This window comes from Cyprinodon variegatus, unplaced genomic scaffold (genome assembly GCF_000732505.1).
Source record: "Cyprinodon variegatus isolate N-32 unplaced genomic scaffold, C_variegatus-1.0 Scaffold1683, whole genome shotgun sequence".
NCBI lineage: Eukaryota > Metazoa > Chordata > Actinopteri > Cyprinodontiformes > Cyprinodontidae > Cyprinodon > Cyprinodon variegatus.
The window spans coordinates 83080-102130 of record NW_015152136.1 but is presented as its reverse complement, the minus strand read 5'-3'; the positions used below and the strand labels follow the sequence as shown (position 1 = coordinate 102130).

The following is a 19051-nucleotide window of genomic DNA, read 5'->3' as shown; positions in this document are numbered from 1 at the left end:
AGATGATGGGATGGGCTGGATTAAAACATCTTTATTTGGGTGTTGGAATGGCTCAGGTTAAATATAAATCCAAGAAAGAACCATTGACAAAAGTTAAACAGATTCTTGAAGCGTTTGGATTCATTACTGAACTGTACTGATGCTGCTTTAATACTGTCTCTCAGAATACTGACACCTGCTGGATCTTTAAAGACATTACAGGCAGCTTATTTGACAGAGTAAACTGAATTGATTTGATGACCTAGTAGAATCATATAATTTAAGTTATTAGGCTAAATTGTATTATTTCATATCCATGCTTAAAATAAAAATATCTTTGATATTTTTATATGCAGTCAATAAATGTAAACTTATATCATGACGTCAAAATTTAGGCGATGCTTGTGGACCAAGATTTTAAATCATAATTTAAAACAATAAGTACAGTAAAACGGTAAATAAACTAAGAGTAAATTTCAAATGACCTTCAATTCACATAATTTGGGTGATAACTGTAAGGAAAAAAATGACACAACGAAATTCAATTAAAAAACGCCACGGCTGAAACTTCCCTATTTAGGGCTGCTCCAAAATTCTTGATAATTTTAATGATAAACCGCAAAAGATTAGATACTTTTTTTTAGCACATGCATCATGTTGACAGATAAGTTTTGGAACAGTTTAGTGAATCAGTCAGAAACAACTCCTGTATCGGTCACATGACTTTCTTGAACCGACAAGCACACCGATACAATTGAACCCATCGCTACTCAACTGTTTAGCAAAGCAGAAGCAAAAAGCCTCCAAATACATAAAGCTGGTAGCTATACTACAATAAACCTAAAGCTTTAACCTCAGTAATATCTGGTTCCACACACAACCGACCAAAGGGGAAAAATATAAATGTATACTATAGTTTTGAAACATGCATTTGGAAACCATAAACCACACTTCTTTAATTTCAAAATTATTTTTACTCTGTCTTATTCCATTATATATAAACTAAGTACATTAAGGTTTTGGTTTACAAGTTCAGGGCAAATTAATACTGTAAGGCACTTAGAACTGATGCTGGAGTGATGACAGGTAGAAAATATTTATCAAAACATTAACATATATACACATTAGTACTTTATAAACAAGATAAAAAGTTATAATAAAAAGCAACAGCTAGTGAAATGTTGAACAGGTTCGGTCTTTGATCACGTGCGGATGAGTGAGGCCAGATAAACCCACACTGACATCACGTTGTTAGGATAAGGATGCACGTACACCGCCATCGCAAACTCCACATTGGATGAGTGAATATTGTGAACCCCGGTGCTGTGAACTGCCTCTACAATCGGTTGGATCTCAGAAAATGGCAGATGGAGCGGGAATCCGGAAATCTGTGAAGACGAGGATACACCAGGTCATTCTGAAAGAACTTCATCCAAACAAAAGTCACACTTTATGCTGGTTTCTGCACATCACTGTGACCAAATGCAAGGCCAGAAATGTTAATCGTTACATATAATCTTTGTTTTGGACGAGTTGCCGGGTTTCTTATTTACCCTGTAGTCTCCGAGGAGGCTCTGCAGCTCAAGGCGGTGGCCCTCAGCCACATCCTGACCGCGGCTCTGCTCCAGTTTGGGCAGAAACTGCTTCAGGGTTGAGTTACAGTACCGGTTCCAGCGAGTTGGGTGAAGTGGGCGCCACTCCATAATCTTCTCCTTCAGTATCTTCTCCACTCTATCCAGAATTAGATGCAAATTGAGGCTTTTTTTCCCCGCTTTATTAATAAAATAAAATAATAGCTGCTATCGTTCCTGTCGCTCACCTGTCCTGAAGCTCAGCTGCAGCTGCTACGTCCGTCTGGCGGTACACCAACTCCTCTGGCTACAGGAGGGAAATAATTAGTGGAAATTGATAATTGACATGTTTAAATGTAAGTTATATATTTACCTGTACACTAGACAGCCCGGGGTGGGAGAAGGAGCGGGAGAAAAATGGTTTCCACATATTGGCCTTAGTGATGTCAAAGTTTGTGTTTAAAGGTGAGGGATTTTCCTGAATGTTCAACCAAACCTAAACAATAAAAAAATTTATTTTTCTATCATTATAGAGGAAGCTGACACTGATATTAATGAGGAAAGTTTCTGGTTATCTAGCGGTTTTTTTTCCACTCACATTGTCAGAATTAACCAAGCAGCCCACAGTCTGCAGGGGGCAGAAGGCGTCGTCCTTTTCATAGAACTGTCCGCTGCTGGGGTTCCAGATGAAGTAGCCGCTCGGCTCATGGGTTAGCACATAAGCTGTGGGTCCCTGTTGGAAAATCCACATTAAACAGTTAGGCCTGTGCTTTCTGAATTTGCTGTGCCTTCCAAAGGAGGTCATACCGCATTAATATCTTTCCTTTTTTTACTTCCTTTAAGCCACAAACCTCAGTGTGTTTGATTGTGATTTTTGATACAAACCAATTTGAAAGGAGTGGTGAAATGGAAAGAAAAGGAAAAAAGGATGTGGGTTAATCCTTTGTAGAAACACATTTCCCTGCAATTACAGCTGCAGCTTATAGAAATAATTCAGTTTTGATCTAATCCTGACAAGGCACCTTTTTCCACGTAGGCAGACAGAACTGCTTATAGCTTTCCCTCAGCAGTGAGGGACTTCATGTCACTCAGAGAATAAGGCTGGAATGAACAATTTCACAATTAATGCACAATTAAACAGCTGACAGGTTCTTCCATCTGAGCTATGGACCGCTGCATCTCCTCCAGAGTTCATATTAGCCTCTAAGCTCATTCCTTACTAGGTCTTTAGTCTTTTTTTCCATTTTCAGATAATGGCTTGAACAGAGTTTCTTTAAGATGTTGAAAGCTCAATTAATAATTTTATAACATTAGTCTGCTTTAAACTTTCCCCACATCACTGATGATGATGATGATGATGCTGCTGCCTGTTCTCTGATGTTCTTTATCAAACCATGGGGGGTTCAAAGAACAGCTGGATCTATGCCGAGAATAAATAAACTGTTTACACTGGATTGTATCCCAGGATATTAGAGCTAAAAGAGGCAGAAACAAATGGAGGCTGTACTTTTCTGATTTGTATTAGTAGAATGTTTAAAAGTCGATTATCCTGTCATTCCTCTTTCTAATGTTTCACTAACTTGTGTTGGTCTGTCATATAAATTCCTGAAGAAATACATTGAAGCTTGTGGCAACGTGATAAAAGTTCAAAAGCCTGAAGTGTTGGGTAAGTTTGTAATGGCGATAGGTTCAGGTTTAACACGCCCAGGTCAGTTACCTCTGGTATGGCTGTGCCAATTATAAGCCAGGCCTTCTTTCCCAAAAAGAGAAAGTAGTTGCACAACAGTACAGCATGTTCCTCCTCATCTCCTGCCAGTAGAGTCAGGAATTGCTGAAACAAAATGAAAACATGTAAGATTGGTAATTCCCCGTCCTGGAACTATTCCCAAATCTTAACTCACGTCGCATGTGCTCCATAAGTCAAAGGCTCCAGAGAAGGAAACCTGGTCCGGCAAAGATGGGATCAGGGAGACAAATCGGGCCACCAGGGTCTGCAAGACGAACGAAAACGATAAACTAAAAGTCGACATCAATTTGTGCTCAGTCAGATTACACTGACCGTTGCCTCCTGAGGGTTGTTAGGAAAGGCATCGAGGAACTGCTGTGGGGGGTTGAGTGGTCGGATGTAACGCGTGATGAAGACCGTCTTCCCACTGAGGTCTATGACTGTGGTGACGCAGCGTCGGTCCGGGAAGCCTTGAGCTGCGTCCTTCTCAAACTTCCCTGAAGCCTGCAGTAAACGCTCATCCTCCTGACTGTCCAACTGCATCAAAGCACCAAACGTTACTTCAGTTAACCACAGCTCAGGGACGTGTTCTAATATAAATTTTTATCTAAAGCACAGGTTGGTGTGAAAGATTCAGAATAGGGTGAAAAACAACGGAAGGTTACCTCTACTTCCTTTATCTAGTGCATGAGGCAGAAAAAAAGCAGGTAAAAAAAAAAACAGACAATACAAGGAACAAATTATTAAAGAAATACCATCTACTGCTAAACAAATAAACAGACTAAAACAAAAGGTAAAAAAAAAGTGAACCTGCTAAGGAATCTCTGAAAGAACAGGAAGGAAGAAAAACAACATTTGAAGGTAGAGCAATTGATAAAATATTCGCTCCCCTTAACCTTTTCAAACTGTTACATTAGAATCACACATTTAACTGTATTCCACTCTAACCGACATATGAAGTGGAAGGAAAGGCCACCTTTACTCCGATATCTCCTGAATAAAGTACAGCTGACTGCGTCCTGAAGTGTCAAAGGTAAACAGACTTAACTTTGTGCCATTTCATCTAATGCAAGTTGGATACCCCACCCCCCTTACAGCTGTGTACAGAGAACCCTGAGGCCAGAGGATACTCTGGCCCAGGCTCGGACTGGTAATATGTGATGATGGGCCCGTCCTAATGTCAGCATGCGAGGGCCGGCTGTCCTTAAATCATACCGACCCCAACATTTACTCTCCGGCCGAAGCACCTCCCTGTGACAGGAAATAACTCAAGGAGCTGAAGAATTGATGCATGCAGTTTAAATAGGCCTTCCTTGTCATGCACATCCTTGAGACGGTTGGTATATGGTGTAATTTTCTATTTCTTCAAACTGTAATATCCTTGCAACAAACTAAATTACAACTAAAATGCTTTCTTTAAACCAAACTACGATGTTCCTCTTATATTTGCCGAATTTATGTTAGAATATTTTGCATATGTAAAATATGTTACGGTGCATGATGGGGTTTTGCATCTAAAGGCTAACATTTCCCGTCTTACATGTATTGTTGCCAGGTTGGGATGTTTTTCAATCTGGTAGATTAGGATGGCTGTCTATGTGTAAAAAATGTTTTTCTTTAGATTTTTAAGCCTAAGATATCAATAGACTTTGGTTCAAATTGGGTGAGATTACGTATATCAGGCGGTTTATGAAAATTTTTTGGGCTGGAAAATGTGAGTCAGTGAAGGCGCTGTTTGTGTGAGTGGGTGTCTGACTGGCTTCGCGCAGGTGTTGACGTTACGCAGCAGCAATTACTGTCACGTCTGTATTAATAATGTGGGGGGCGGGTCCATAAATGGGCCGGTGTAGATGGAAAAATGCCAGGGCCGAAAATCATTCCCAGTCCGAGCCTGCTCTGGCTTCAGGGGTCTTTTAGTAAAAACAGCATCAAGAGGATGAAAGAACAGGGCTGGAAAGGTTTAACCTTAATCCCAAATTTTAAACAGCTCACACATGACTGTTCAATCCTGGGAAAAGTGAACTTTTATGCTCATAATCCCAACTACTGCTGCCCATCGCTTTGAACACGATACCATTGAAACATGGTAGTAGGATTATGCTGGTTTTAGAGACGATCTGAACACAGTTGGAGATGAAAAAGAAAGAGAAAAACTGCTAGAGGCTGAAAATGGTCAGTTAGTGGGGGGGGCAGGAAAACAACTATAAACATGCAGTCAGCGCTGGTTAAGAACAGTCATAGAATCACTCGGTCAGACCTTAAAACAATAAAAAAATAGATTTAGGTAATACTCTATATCCTGTTTAGCAGAGTTTTGTAAATAATCTTTAGAATTGTAAAGCTGGAAAACATCTACCTCAAAAGCCAGAATAAGAAAAATAGATAATTCTGAAAATTATTAACTCACACATGGATCATTTTCCTTCTGCTTCACAACTGGTCGCCACTCTGTGTCGGTCTGTATCGTAAAATCTACACTTTAACCCTTTATAGATCTCCACCCTCAGCGGCTGATGGGAAGGTAACAAACCTTCCTTCTTCCATAAGAAAAAATACCTAATAAACTACATTGAACCATTTGATTTTTAACGTGAAAACTTAAAAAGCTCAAGTGGCACGAATACATTGGTTAGTAAAATTAAACCAAATCAGTAGGAACATTGATGGAAGCCTGAAATAAAAATAAAATCAGACAGGATCTCCATTCCTGAGGACTTGGTTACCTTCACCCTAATAGACTCTCCAGGCACCAGCTGAGGTTCGATGGTGATGAAGAGTCGGATGAACGTCCCTCCACACGTGCTCCGCCAGTGATCATAAACGCTGTTACTGCTGTGCTCCCTGCTGTATCCCAGCAACACGGCCGGCGTGTTCACCTTGAAAGCTCCATCAATCTGTCAGATTGAGAAGGAATTGCCTGTAATCTCCCATTCTAGAAAATGCCCTCTAACAAAATCCACGTGGTAGAATCTCACCTTTGACTGGGAGTAAATGGTGCTGAAGGGGATCTTGACTGAGCCCAGCCAGTGCTTCTCTACCTGCGTGTGAATGGACGTCATCCTCTGTCTGTCACTCTGGGCAGAAAGGTTACAGTTACTGTGGCTGCACCTTCATTTAGATCAACCGTACGTAGAACAGTGCTTACCGGTCCACTCTCTAACAGCACTTCATCAAATATGTTGATGAAGACTTCATCTTTGACAGATTGCAAGCCGGCAGTGCTATAGTCACCGTTAGGTGCGCTGCGGAAAGACGGAAAAGAAATAAGTTAATTTTATTAACTCAATAAAGCAACAGGTAAACCTTCTGATAAATACACTGAAAATTGTGCTTTTAATATGATAACTAGAGAAGCATTCAGAGCACAGACCTCCACCAAGCAGCATATTTTACTGCATAACCCAAACGTTAGATTATGACTTTTGGAGTCCAATGCTGAACCTGTCAATAGCCACTAGTCTCACCCTCTGCTTTAGGGGGGAAACTGCTTGTTTCTATAAATCTTCATCTTACAATGTTAAAGAATCCTTTAAAAAGAAACCTCTATCTGGATTATGATTTGGATCATCACTAATATTATAGAGGTTGTTCCTTGGTATGAGGCGCACCTCTGGTAAAAATGTCATTAAAATCTGTCCATAACTTTCTAAGTTATCCTTTACACCAGGGGTTTCAAAGTAATTCCAGTAAAGGGCCGTGTGGCTGCAGGTTTTCTTTCCAAACAAGCAATAGCACACCAGACTCCAGTCATCTCATCAAGGGAGTCCAATCTTGGAAAGAAAACCTGCACCGACGCGGTCCTTTCTGGAACCAGTTTGACTCCTGTGCTTTACACAGAAAGACAAACAGACAAACACACACACTTCTAAAAACCTAAAAGTAGGAAAATGTTAAAAGGGTAAGAACACATTTGAGAGATTTTTACCAGTGATGGAGATACACAAATTAATTATTTGCATTGTAAGAATGTAAAAAATGGATATCCAAATGCTGCTTTGACAGCATAGTGACGATAACAGACTGTTGGGGGTTATTGCTAGCCAATCTACATACAGACAGGAAGGGAGACAGGAGGACAACGTCACTATCAACAAAACGAGGGTGAGGACTTCTGCAAAACAGCCCCAATTTGCCCAAGGCTTTATAAATAGGGAAACAAGGTTTAGAGATTCTGTTCTGAGAACCAGTAAGAGTAGTTTTTAGACCTGTGGGTCGGTGGTACACTGAAAAGAGCGCCATGCCTGTAGTGTGGCATGGCAGGGGCTCTGTGGTGCTCTGGGGCTGCGTTACATACTATGAAGCAAATCCAATGAGAAAAGCGGGATGCTGTTTGTAAAATGGCTTTAGTTTGGGCGCCAACTGGCAAAGGAAACAGGCAGTTGCAGCAAACTAGATGCCTTTTGTCTGTGAGGTGTGAACTCAAATTCCTCTGGAACGCTGCCAGCAGCTGGTGTCTGGCTGTGAAGCATGCTTGCAGCAAGTCACAACAGCAAAGGGGGCTCTACTATCTACTTGTTTGGAAGTTCCAACTGTTATTAAAAGGGACACCACTTTGTTGGGCTGTTTCATTTTCTGGTAAATCTACAGTATGTACAGTAAACAGCCTCTAATAAGCATATATTTCCAATACAGTGAACCCTTGTTTATCACGGGGGTTACGTTCCAAAAAGAACCCGCGATAGGTGAAATCCGTGAAGTAGAAACCTTAATTTTTTTACAGTTATAATACAATGAAATACTCCATACAACATTGAAATCAAGGAACAAAAACTTTTTACAGGCCCAAGCATTTGTTTAACAAATAAAAGTACGGTATAAACGTTGTTAACTACTGTACTGTAAAATAATATAGTTATAAATAAAATAAATAAATAAATAAGTAATAATTATAATAATGAAGGGTTAATATTGCGGAGATCAGCACCGCCCCGCCGTGACGGATTGGAACGGGAGAAAATGAAAAAATACAAAGTACAGTAGGACAAATAGTGACTGACGTGTACAGTACAGTATTTCACTACTGTTTGATGGAGCCGCTGCATCCTGATTGCTCTGTGGCGTTTTTTTCTTCTAAAGCCTGCGGTGCAGGTGTGTGTTTTGGAGAGAAGAACTTAGTTATTGGTAGTTGTTGTCGCTCTTTTTTTCTTGTGGGCCAAAAGATCCTTATAAACCGACATGCCACCATTAATATGTTTGACAATAAAGTTTAACAATGCATGATGCAAATCCGTGAAGCAGCGAGACCGTGAAAAGTGAACCGCGTTATAGCGAGGGTTCACTGTAATCCTAATTCACAGAGTGGTTTAAAATACATATTTTTTATATATATAGATTCATCTCACACAGAATGAAAAAGATCGTAGCCCATGGCTAATAAAATACAAAAATTCTAATTCCCTAAAGATCTCTATATATAATTTACAGAGCAGCACATTTCTTTCTCATGTAGAGATATTTGGTTGTCCTCCAAAATCATGGAAAACACTACAGACATGATATGTGTCCAATCATACCAACACATTTCTGTTCTAATTGGACTAAATCTAAGGTTTTCATATAATAAAAACAGAAATATTCAAATAGAGTTCCATTTTGAACAATAATATTAAAATCAATACAATCCTAATTATTCATTTTACACGTAAAACTCCTTCAATTTTATTGGTTCTTTTTTTATTGTGGTTGAAACAGGCGGTTTAAACCGGATCTCTATCTTTTATCCTACTGAAATAGGATCTAATAATAAATTCAGGAAAGAAGAGCCTGCTTTAGGGTGCAGCTGGTTACCTAAACGGCAGCTGCAGCTCCTCATTCCAGCTCGGATTTGGTCCATCAGCCGTGGTTGTTTGGAGCACCGTGCGCTGGAAGGAAACCTCCACAAATGGCCTCACCTGTATCTGCATTACAGAAACAATAAATACTTAAAATGGGAGCTATAGGTCAGACTGTTCCAGCTGTAATGTAGGGTAGGGGTGTCCAGTACCTGGCTGAGGTACCAATCACTGCCCTGGAGGACACTCTGAGAAGACTGTCCCGGTTTACTGGAAATCAGAGGTTCGTTGTCAGACATCCTAAAGTACAACATCTACGCTGTGTGTTCCTTCCATTGTAGATCGTCAAAACAAGAACCACTCACTTGCTCTGGGGTTTACGTATGGGGATGTTGTGGGCCCGAATGACATTAATGAGCAGTTTGATGTCTCCGTCGGACAGATTCTGGGCAGTCACCTTTTTCCTTTCTTTCCTTTGAGGTTTCAGTGGCCGTTTGGACTCAGCCAGCTTGAAAAGGTTAATTCCAAGAATCCTGTTGGCAGCAACAGGCATAACGTCTAAATACCAGTGGTTCAAACTACGGAGCAATGGATGGATGGGACTGCTGGCTACTAACAGTGCTCAGTTCCCAAAGGAAACAGGAAGAGATTTCTGCAGTTAAAACTAATTTGTTTTATTTAATTCCTAGCTTTTCTAGAGAGTGATGCAACATTTTCTCAAATAGCACATTTTTAAAACAAGATACAGACTTAAAAATATATATATATTTTGATGTACAGAAGATAACAGCAGATGAATAGTTTACAGAGTTGTTCTAAATTTTATTATGTTTTCATCTAAAAATGTCTACTGAGATAAAAATATTGTAAAGCAGCGAAATCACACATAAAAATGCAAAAAGATGATGTATGCCATAGTTATATGTTTGCACAGTTATGTAATTCTTCATTATCATTTCTAAATGTGTTGCAGTGGTCTTCTAAAAAGGACTGAATACTGCCAGTGGTCTAAAGGTACTAGAGTTTCGGTACCTGAAGTTTGCAACTAAAAAGCACACAGAGGCGGGGCAGGGGAGAGGCAAAATAAAAGCTTTACACACATACCCTGAACCTGCACCACTTTAAAAGTGATGTGCAAACGAAAGGCATAAACATAGAAAACACATTTTAAACGTTCAGTCACAGTTATGACAAGAACAGAAAAGCTTTAACTGATGCACATTTATTCAGACATATCATACAGACCTCAGTGGTTCTATCAGTACTTCTTTGGAAGATCTGTTAAAAGTCCCCTCACTTTTTACTTTTGCTTTTAGAGCTGGTGACCATTTATTTAGTGGACGAAAGCAAAAAATTAAGTGAACAAATATTGCCACTGATCGCGGAATCATTGTCCTTCCCTTCCTGGACAATCTCATCCATATTCTGTTCCTTTTAGCAGACAGTCTGATGTTTGTCTGGTCAAATTATTTTGCTATTAGCTCATACGTTTTAGAACCATTTCCCTGTAGGTAACCACAGTTCTGGTTCCCTGGTTGTGTCCAGACCATTTTGAACAATCTTGTAGTATTTTGAAGAGTTCATGCTTTCTAATCAAGGTACCAAAAACCGCTGGACGAGCCTCAGGCCCACAGAATTACAGCGTCTCCACCGTACCTAACAAAGAGCAAGGGGTTGCTTTTCAAATGCGCATCCGTTAGTTTATGCCAAAGGCACCAGGACAGTGTCCGAACGTCCACCCTAACCCCTAAATCCATCAATCACTATATAGGGCAAGGACTTTATAGTGAACTCAGTTAACTGAATGTGCGCACAGATGATCACTGCTTTTTGCTCCCTGTTGGTCATGTAACTCCGTATCGCTTTTGCTGCCCGACAACTAGACGTTCGCACACTCATTTAAAATGGCGTAGCCACTATATGGTGCCCTATATAGTGATTAGGGCAGACAATCGGACACAACCATAGTCTCACCTGGCAAAATAAAGAAAGCCTTCCAGATGAGTCTATAATGGGAATTCTAATAACGTTCTCATTATCCTATTCTGACAGAATAAACAAGCATCTTAGTTTAGTCTATGGAACACTAACCAACAGAAATGAGTCCCTGAATCATGTGTTTACTCGTGAACCAAAAGGTCAAAGATTACTACTTAGAAGTTTTATCTCTGCTTCTGTCTCCTTGAACACCAGTCAGCCTCAGCAGATGGCCGCTCACACTGAGCCCGATTCTGCTGGAGGTTTTTTCCTGTTAAAAGGGAGTTTTTCCTCTCCACTGTCGCTACAAGCATGCTTAGTGTGAGGGACTGCCTTTGAGTCATTGAGTAGATCAACTGGTTTTTCTTAGATAGAAAACTTTGAATCAATTTGACTGTATGATCTGGTGAACTGTAAAGTGCCCTGAGATGACGTGTTGTGTGAGTTGGCGATATATAAATAAACTGAATTGAGTTCTAGAAACGCTGATCAACCTCAAAAAAGTAAAGTATAAGCGGAAAAAAAAGCATCACTTTTTATGGGGCGGATTAGTATTTTTGATAGCAGTAAATTATTTTACATCCTCTGATCAGATATAACACGCTTAGAGCAAATTAAAGATCTGAAAGGAAGAAAGGTATTATGGTTTAATATTTACCCAATGCTTGGTATCTCTTCTTCAATCACCAGGTCGGACAGTTGGTAGGAATGTTTGGCCAGAATAAATCTATCGATGACCGATTCCCTTATCTGTGGGGAAATTCCACCATTACACAACAGCTGACTCAATACCTCAGGGGAAAAAACAGGTGCTTGTACATAAAACTGTATTTACAGACCTTGTGAAGGTATCTGGCTGCTAAAGCTCTGTGAGGATCCAAATGTTCCTTGGTGTCAATATCCTCCCCATCTTTTAATCTTTTTTCATACTCCTAAACTCATTTGAACCAAAGACAAAGAAGAGCAACAGTTACACCTAACGAATCATGTGTGAATCCTTTCATCTGTTTTTGTGATGTGGTCAAGTTTTGGAAGGCTAACCTGGAACACCTTGTCAGGGATCTCCCTTTCAAGAAGAGGAACAAACTTGCAATTACGAAACTCTGGAACTTCCTGGTTCCTGAGCCTGAGCAGGCGGAGCCTTTTGGACCGCTCCATCTCCTCATCTGTAACGAAATTAAACTCCTCCTGCAGATGCTCAAGGCGAAAGTAGTCGGGGGCGGTCACCTCTCCGCTGCTCGCCACCTGGAAGGAAGCAGCAGCCGTTCCTCTTTAGGCTTTGATTCTAATCCAGGAAACAACCTTTTCCGTTACTCACTTTCAGCAGCTGCATGATGGAGGTGTTCTTCGGATCGTTGGGGTCCAGTCGTGACTGTGTGGCCCACTCACCAATCTTTTTCATGTCATACAGTCCGGAAGCCCCGATATAGGAGACAGCATCTAGATGGCCTCTGCCAGAAAAACAGAAAAACAAAACTTTTAACATGGACAGAAAAAAAAAAAAAGAAAAAAAAAAAAAGTACTCTCATCTTTAGAAAACCAAGGAAATACAACCAATCTGCCCACCCACTTAATACCATGAGTCAGATGAATATATGACTGTACCACACTAATGTGATGCTGTTTCATAGCATCTTCTTTACAGAGGGTTTCTATACATTTACCAATTAAAATTAAGTACATGGCCAAACACAAATTCCTCATTTTTAGACTTTAAAAAAAAAACATTTTTAGACTAAATCTGGGTTTTTTATTTTTTGTCAGAGCAACACTACTTTAAATCAGACTTTTTTTTTATCAGTTTTCTATTCTGTGGTAAAGGACAATTTCACAGCTTTACTACCAGATAAACGTGATTGAACTTTCTGGGAACAATACGTACATTCAATTCAATTTCTCTTCAGTTTATTTATATAGCGCCAATTCACAACACATCCCATCTCAGGCACTTTACAATTCAGCTAGATCATACAGTCCAATTGAAACGTTTTCTTTCTTAGGAAAATCAGTTGATTGCTTCGACTAGTTGACTCAAAGGCAATCCCTCACACTAAGCATGCCTGTAGCGACAGTGGAGAGGAAAAACTCCCTTTTAACAGGACGAAACCTCTAGTAGAACCAGGCTCAGTGTTCTATAAACATAAAGGTTTATACCCAGAAAACATTTCCATGTATTCTCTCCTTCATTCTCCTAATAAGTTTGTATTTATTTGTCAGTGCTATGAAATTAAAAAGAGTTTAAATTCGAATCCCAAAAACCATAATATCGGAAGGCATGTTAATATCAGTTAAAGTGAAAGTCTGTCAGTCCTCTTTTTTCAACATACACTAAACATATAATTTCATGAATGCATCAGTGTTTGCTACGACTTTTGAAAGAAATGTTTGAAGGGAGATAATTGCTGCCTAGAAAAACTTGTTGGACAGAGTCTAGCAGCTTTTTTATCCACGCCTAGTGGAGGCGGAGTTATGTGCCAATCGGTGAGCTAAAAGTAGTGATCATCTGTCCGAAAGGTCAGTTAACTTAGTTCACTATAAAGTCCACTATATAATTCTCGCTCTATATAGCGATTAAAGGATTAAGTGTTATGGTTCTCCCCGTGTAGACTTCTGTTTAACTTTCTTTAAAAGCTTTTCAGTTCCACTTTCATTTATGTTATATGTTTTCTTGTGCATCGGTTTCTTTCCCATTTTGTGTTATAAGCAGTCTTGTATTTTTTTGAGTTGCTCTCTGTTGCCCTCTTGTGCAGGTCTCTTTTCCATTAGCTCCTTCTGGTTGCTTCTGTCTACACCTGCTCCCCATCAGATAATTAGTCCTCCAATTGTTTCTGTCTCCCATATATACACCTCCTGTTCAGTTACTCTCTGCTGGTTTCTCGTTCTTGCTTGACTCCCCATGTATGTTTTCACCTGTCGTCTAATGGTTTTTGGTATTTTGCTCTTGGATTTTGTTTCTGTTACCCCTTTTCATTAAATCAGCAAAACTCATCTCTGCCTCCTCCTCTCTGTATTTGGGTCCCTAAGCAACCTCCACCCTGCTTTGACATTAAGGGGCTAGGGTGGATGTTCGGATACAGCCAAGTCAGCACAGAAGGATGCTGTTAGCTTGGTGGAGCTACTTACAGATCTGCTTTTAAATCAAAGTATTACAATGACATGGAAACTTAGTTTTCCACACATTTAGAACCTGTAGACAGTTTGGTGAATCAGTGTTTGGCCATTTTTGTGTTTATAATTTTAGGAATATTGTCCTTTAACATTCCCTCTGTGGCAGTACCTGTGTGTGCCCCCCGGTTGCTGTGAAGCAGGTGGTGCAAGCGGGACTCCTTCTTCCCCGATCCCCCATGACACACAGCAAGACAGCTTCCCAGAGGTCAGCAGCGTCAGTTTGTTGCTTCCATCGGGCTCGAAGGAGAGCGGAACATCTGAGGAGATATTTAGAGAGAGTGTCTTAATAAGGTGACATGTCTCAGAACCATGAACCAGTTCCTAGTGGCCTTTAAAGCTCTGCACCAAAAGAGTAAAAAGGAACTTTTCCTTTTTTTTCTATTCTAGAGATTGAAATCTTTTCCTTTTTTAACTTTGGCTTTAAAACATAGTTACATTACTGCAGCGTTTGTGCAGCAGCTCAACCCTTAAAATGCATCTTAGTGATGAGATGAACTAAATGTTTGCAAAGAATAATTAAACTTGAAAGTAAGGCATCTTGTCACAGGCCCCTCAATAAAAAACAAAGCAAACATTTTGTTGCATTTTTGAGCCGGTTGAGATATTTTTTCTGTGCTCATTATCTGTAGCTTTTTTAGTCCTTCATATGTACCCCTATTATCCTAGAATCAGTCATTGTTAAGTAGCCCAAACAAAGCACACATAGAGAGGTCTACATTTGAAGCTAAATAAGGATATTAGGAGTGACAAAGGGCTTTTCAACAATGCTGGATATTTTTGGGTGTGTTTGGCCTAATGAAAATTACCACTTCCAACTCCCTCGTGATCAAACATCACCCGTTGGTTGCTGCTGAACTCAAATTCCTCTATAGGAGCGCTGCCTGTAACGACGGCTGGGTCAGGGACCGGAACAAAGACCTGAGCCAGCAGGGAGCAGGACGACCCGATCTCCTCAAACACCTGCCCACACATGGCACACCAGACATAGAGGCAAAACCGGTTAAAACTGGAAGACTGCAGTGAGTTATTTAACTTAGAAATGTGTGAAAACTGACAGAATACTTCTACTGCACCTGCAGCTTAATGCTTTGGGGGCAGTTGAGTATTTTCAGATTGAAAATCTGACCAAAGTGAACCCTGAAGTCGTTGCTCAGTGAGCGGCTGTCGGTTCTGGAAACTTCCTTGTCGTTGTAAAGGATTTTGATGAAAAGAGAACGCTTGGAAACGTCTTCCCGCCGAGCTATTTCAGCCCTGAAAGAGGAGGGAGTAAGAGAACATATCTGGAATAAATGAAATACTCTGGAAGTCTGACTACTATGCAAACCCCCTCAGCATTGAGAGCATTGGTTCATATCCTGGGTTAAGGTTTGTACCTGGGGCAGAGTTCACTGGCTGTGATGCTACCTGATGCAGACAGCTCTGGGATCAGGATGGGCTCTCCTGGTTTCCTGCGAATCCTGGAGGCCTTTTCTCTCACCCACTGCTCCGTGGATTCAATGTCTGGTCTCTCAGGGGCCTCTGGCTTCACAGGTCCTTCCTCAGAGGGCCCGTCAGACTCGCTCCCATCCTGATCTTCTTCTTCTGTGTCATCCTGGGCCTGGCCTTTCTTCTTCTTCTTTTTCTTTTTCATTTTGGCTTTCTACAATCAGTGAGCAAAAAGACACGTGTTTGAATATGACCGTGAAGCTCCACCAAACGAGGCTGAACAATGACCCATAGGTACCTGCTTTTTCTTCCAGAGTTTCCAATCTTCCAGTTGCTTCTTGTACTCTGCTGCTTTCTTTTGGTATTCTTCTTCCATTTCTGCTGCCAGCTCCAAAACCTCTGCCGAGATTTCACCTTCATACTCCCGCTCATCTGAAGCCCGATCTACATTCTCCCTAAAGGATCGACACCAAAATACTGAAATGTGATGCAAATTTACACAATCCTGTTAAGCCTAACCTGAATATGACAAACCGGTGTGCTGTGCTCTGGAATAATAACAACGCCAATTCATTTTTTTCCCTTATATCCTCATGTTAATGACGACCTTCAGTAATTTGCAGGGATTTTAGCCGATAGATGAACTTAAAGAAATGCATTATTTTGTAACTGGACTATAATAATGCAGAATTTCTAAAGAAACAGAGATTAATGGCTTTTGCTAAAGGAAAGCAACCCGGCAGTGTGATGCTTTTACATCTGTGGGGGGCTGTATTCATAGTGAAGAGCAGGAAGAATTTGAAGGGCGCCTCCTTTTACTCTCTCATAAGTGTTCCTGTCAGCAGGTTCTCCCACCTGAGGAGCAGTTCCCTGCAGCTCCTCTGGGGAAACAATAGGCCTTGTAGCGTAGCTGTTTCTCTCTTTAATGGTGTTGGTACTTTTATAGTTGTGTGATACTGTTCTTATTTCCAGATAAATGTTTTGTTAGTTTCAAAACATGGAATATTGTCTTATCACCAAATCATTGCTTAAAAGTCAACTTTCTCCTGTTTGTTAATTGATGTTCTGTTAAGCAGGAGTTCCTGAAGTGGGGATCGGGACCCTCCTTAGGGTCATGACATGTTCTTCAGAATCATTGTCATCCCTGATATATATATGGAAGGCTAAAATATTTCATTAAACATTATTAAATGAATAAGCTGACCATGAAATAAGAAGATGTAACATTTTATTTATCTAATGCGTGATTCAAATATTTAATACGCCAATAACTTATAAAGTGCACAGTTAGTGTGGCACTGAATAATTAAAAATGTATTTAAAATAATGAATTAACAATTTATAATAAAAAATACGTATTTAACATTTCATATAATTACTTCACTTTCTATGTATAAATAAACTTAGAGTGACTAATAATATGTAATATAGGGAGTGGCTATTCTGTTGCATTGTTATTTTTATGGTCAAAGGCTGAAATGTCTGGGAACCGCTGCTGTAAAGAACTTTTAACTCTTGAAATGTAAAAAAAAAAACAAAAAAAACAAACAAACATATCGTTAACCTCTATTTAATCATTGGAGGGTGGCTATATTTTTACAATGTAGAAGCATCAATCATGGTCAAAGACTTTGTTTTCAAAGTGAAATTATAATAAATGAATAGCAGAGCTCTAAGAAAAAACATTCAGATGTGTGAATTGAGATGTAACCTTCTAAGGTAGAGCTTAAAAGGTGTGTTGGTGAACTGCTGAAACTCTCTCAGGGACTTGATCTCCTTCCACACTTTAGTGATGCTCTTCAGCAGAGTCCTGTCTTTCTCCTGCTCTGTGTCTCTCAGCTGCCGAGTGTTCCTGTAACAGCCCGAAGGAAAATATCCAGCAGGGAGCTTGTTAGCTAATACTGCTTCTGAACAGTGATGGACTGAAAAACACCTCACCTCACTTCCAGACTGTACTCAGAAACCCTCTGCTGCAGGGCCTCAGAGGAGCCCTGCTCACCGTGAATATTCACCATATTACGCAGGGCGTTCCTTAGACCGTTCAACTACGGAAGAAGAGGAAAAATTGACTAAATCCTCACAATATTGCAATAAAGCAATTTCAAACGATACGGTTGTTGTGAAAACTGCTTTCTGTACCCTAACATTGAACCTATCAGAGCTTACCTTATCAGTGAGGTTGCCTGTGAGGTTGTTATGTTGTCTGGTGAGGTACTGATCGTACAGCTGAGCTAAACGTGACGCCAGGACATGTTCGCGGCTGAAGAGAGGGTGATGGGAGAAGATCAGCCCAGAGACATCAACGTCAAGCTGGTAGTCTCCCTCAGGGTCTGCAGCTCCAGCAATATACAGGTTTGCGTACTTGGACTTCAGAGCCTGGGAGGAATAAAAACAGCATCATCCACTGTGCTGGTCATGAACATTTTCTGCTCCGATGTGTTCCCATGCTCCAGTTTCCAGTCCAGACATCAAAGTTTATTGAAGGATGCAGGAGAGTCTGACCTTCCTGTAAACAGTTTGCAGGGCGGGATCCAAGTCGCCCTCCATGTGGAACAGAGGTGGCCTGGTGGATGATTCCTTTATAGGGTTAGGCAGAGCGAGAATCTTCCCATCGTCTCCAAACCATTTGTTTCCCTTAAGAGAGAAATAAACAACAAAAGAAACTGAATAAATCTGAAAAAAAAAAGAAATGTGGGAACACATGTATGGGAACACATCAGCTGATGATACCTCCGCCATTTTTAAAATGCGATTCTCCAAAATGTTTTCATTGGTTCCAAATACAGGAGGCCTTTCTCCTACGTAGAGACCTTCATCCTCCAGAAAGCGGGGCTTCATATTTTCAGGCAGTTTAACAGAGGTCGGAACTGCAGGAAATGTGCACAAAATTAGGAACAGAAACCTGCCAGTCAAAGGTGTTGCTATCAGAATAAAAGTTACCTGTTCGAAAGCTTGGAGTAAACAAGAGCTCACGGTCTCGCTGAACACGCTTATGGTAACTGATGTACTCCGCTTTCCTCAGTTCCACAAAGTCCTGCGGCGATTGGTCAATGATGAATAAATCATCTTCACTCCGAACCAGAGGAGCTTCTTCACTCTGAGGTGAGAAACGGGAACCATTCACTCACAATTTTACAGCCCAAACAGAGCCTCCCAAAGGTATTCATACCTCTCCGTGTTTTTTTACATAGTTTCATTTAATTATTATATAAAAAGACAAAGGTTGAAAAAAAATTCAAATAAAAAAAAAAAAAAAATCAGAAATGTCCAATTTCTCTGTCCTAAATGTTTATGTAACATTTAGGACAGAGTACAAACTATCTAACCCGACTCCTCCAGATGGATTTGCTCCGCATATCCATCTGGAAACCTTCCGTAGAAGTAATTTTGGGAAGGGGCGAAAATACTGGTTAGCTGATTGGCCTATGTTGGTG

At 40.4% G+C, this 19051-nt stretch overlaps 1 protein-coding gene across 1 annotated transcript in view; it reads right to left on the bottom strand.

Annotated features, from left to right (window-relative positions):
* Window positions 1-1010: 1010 nt before the first annotated feature.
* cc2d2a (coiled-coil and C2 domain containing 2A) overlaps window positions 1011-19051 on the bottom strand; it is a 22909-nt gene continuing 4868 nt past the window's right edge. The window contains exons 10-38 of the mRNA XM_015404286.1: window positions 18558-18714; window positions 18348-18484; window positions 18120-18251; window positions 17784-17993; window positions 17556-17662; window positions 17329-17469; window positions 15916-16072; window positions 15566-15831; window positions 15266-15443; window positions 14999-15152; window positions 14302-14449; window positions 12343-12475; window positions 12066-12269; window positions 11864-11956; window positions 11683-11774; window positions 9413-9580; window positions 9260-9317; window positions 9064-9173; window positions 6422-6518; window positions 6252-6350; window positions 6000-6170; window positions 3610-3813; window positions 3452-3541; window positions 3268-3381; window positions 2149-2283; window positions 1924-2046; window positions 1799-1857; window positions 1533-1710; window positions 1011-1367 (exon numbers count right to left, since the gene is read on the bottom strand). Coding sequence (XP_015259772.1) covers window positions 1182-1367; window positions 1533-1710; window positions 1799-1857; window positions 1924-2046; window positions 2149-2283; window positions 3268-3381; window positions 3452-3541; window positions 3610-3813; window positions 6000-6170; window positions 6252-6350; window positions 6422-6518; window positions 9064-9173; window positions 9260-9317; window positions 9413-9580; window positions 11683-11774; window positions 11864-11956; window positions 12066-12269; window positions 12343-12475; window positions 14302-14449; window positions 14999-15152; window positions 15266-15443; window positions 15566-15831; window positions 15916-16072; window positions 17329-17469; window positions 17556-17662; window positions 17784-17993; window positions 18120-18251; window positions 18348-18484; window positions 18558-18714 — 4101 coding nt within the window. The 3' untranslated portion in view covers window positions 1011-1181. The remainder of the gene's footprint in view (window positions 1368-1532; window positions 1711-1798; window positions 1858-1923; window positions 2047-2148; window positions 2284-3267; window positions 3382-3451; window positions 3542-3609; window positions 3814-5999; window positions 6171-6251; window positions 6351-6421; window positions 6519-9063; window positions 9174-9259; window positions 9318-9412; window positions 9581-11682; window positions 11775-11863; window positions 11957-12065; window positions 12270-12342; window positions 12476-14301; window positions 14450-14998; window positions 15153-15265; window positions 15444-15565; window positions 15832-15915; window positions 16073-17328; window positions 17470-17555; window positions 17663-17783; window positions 17994-18119; window positions 18252-18347; window positions 18485-18557; window positions 18715-19051) is intronic.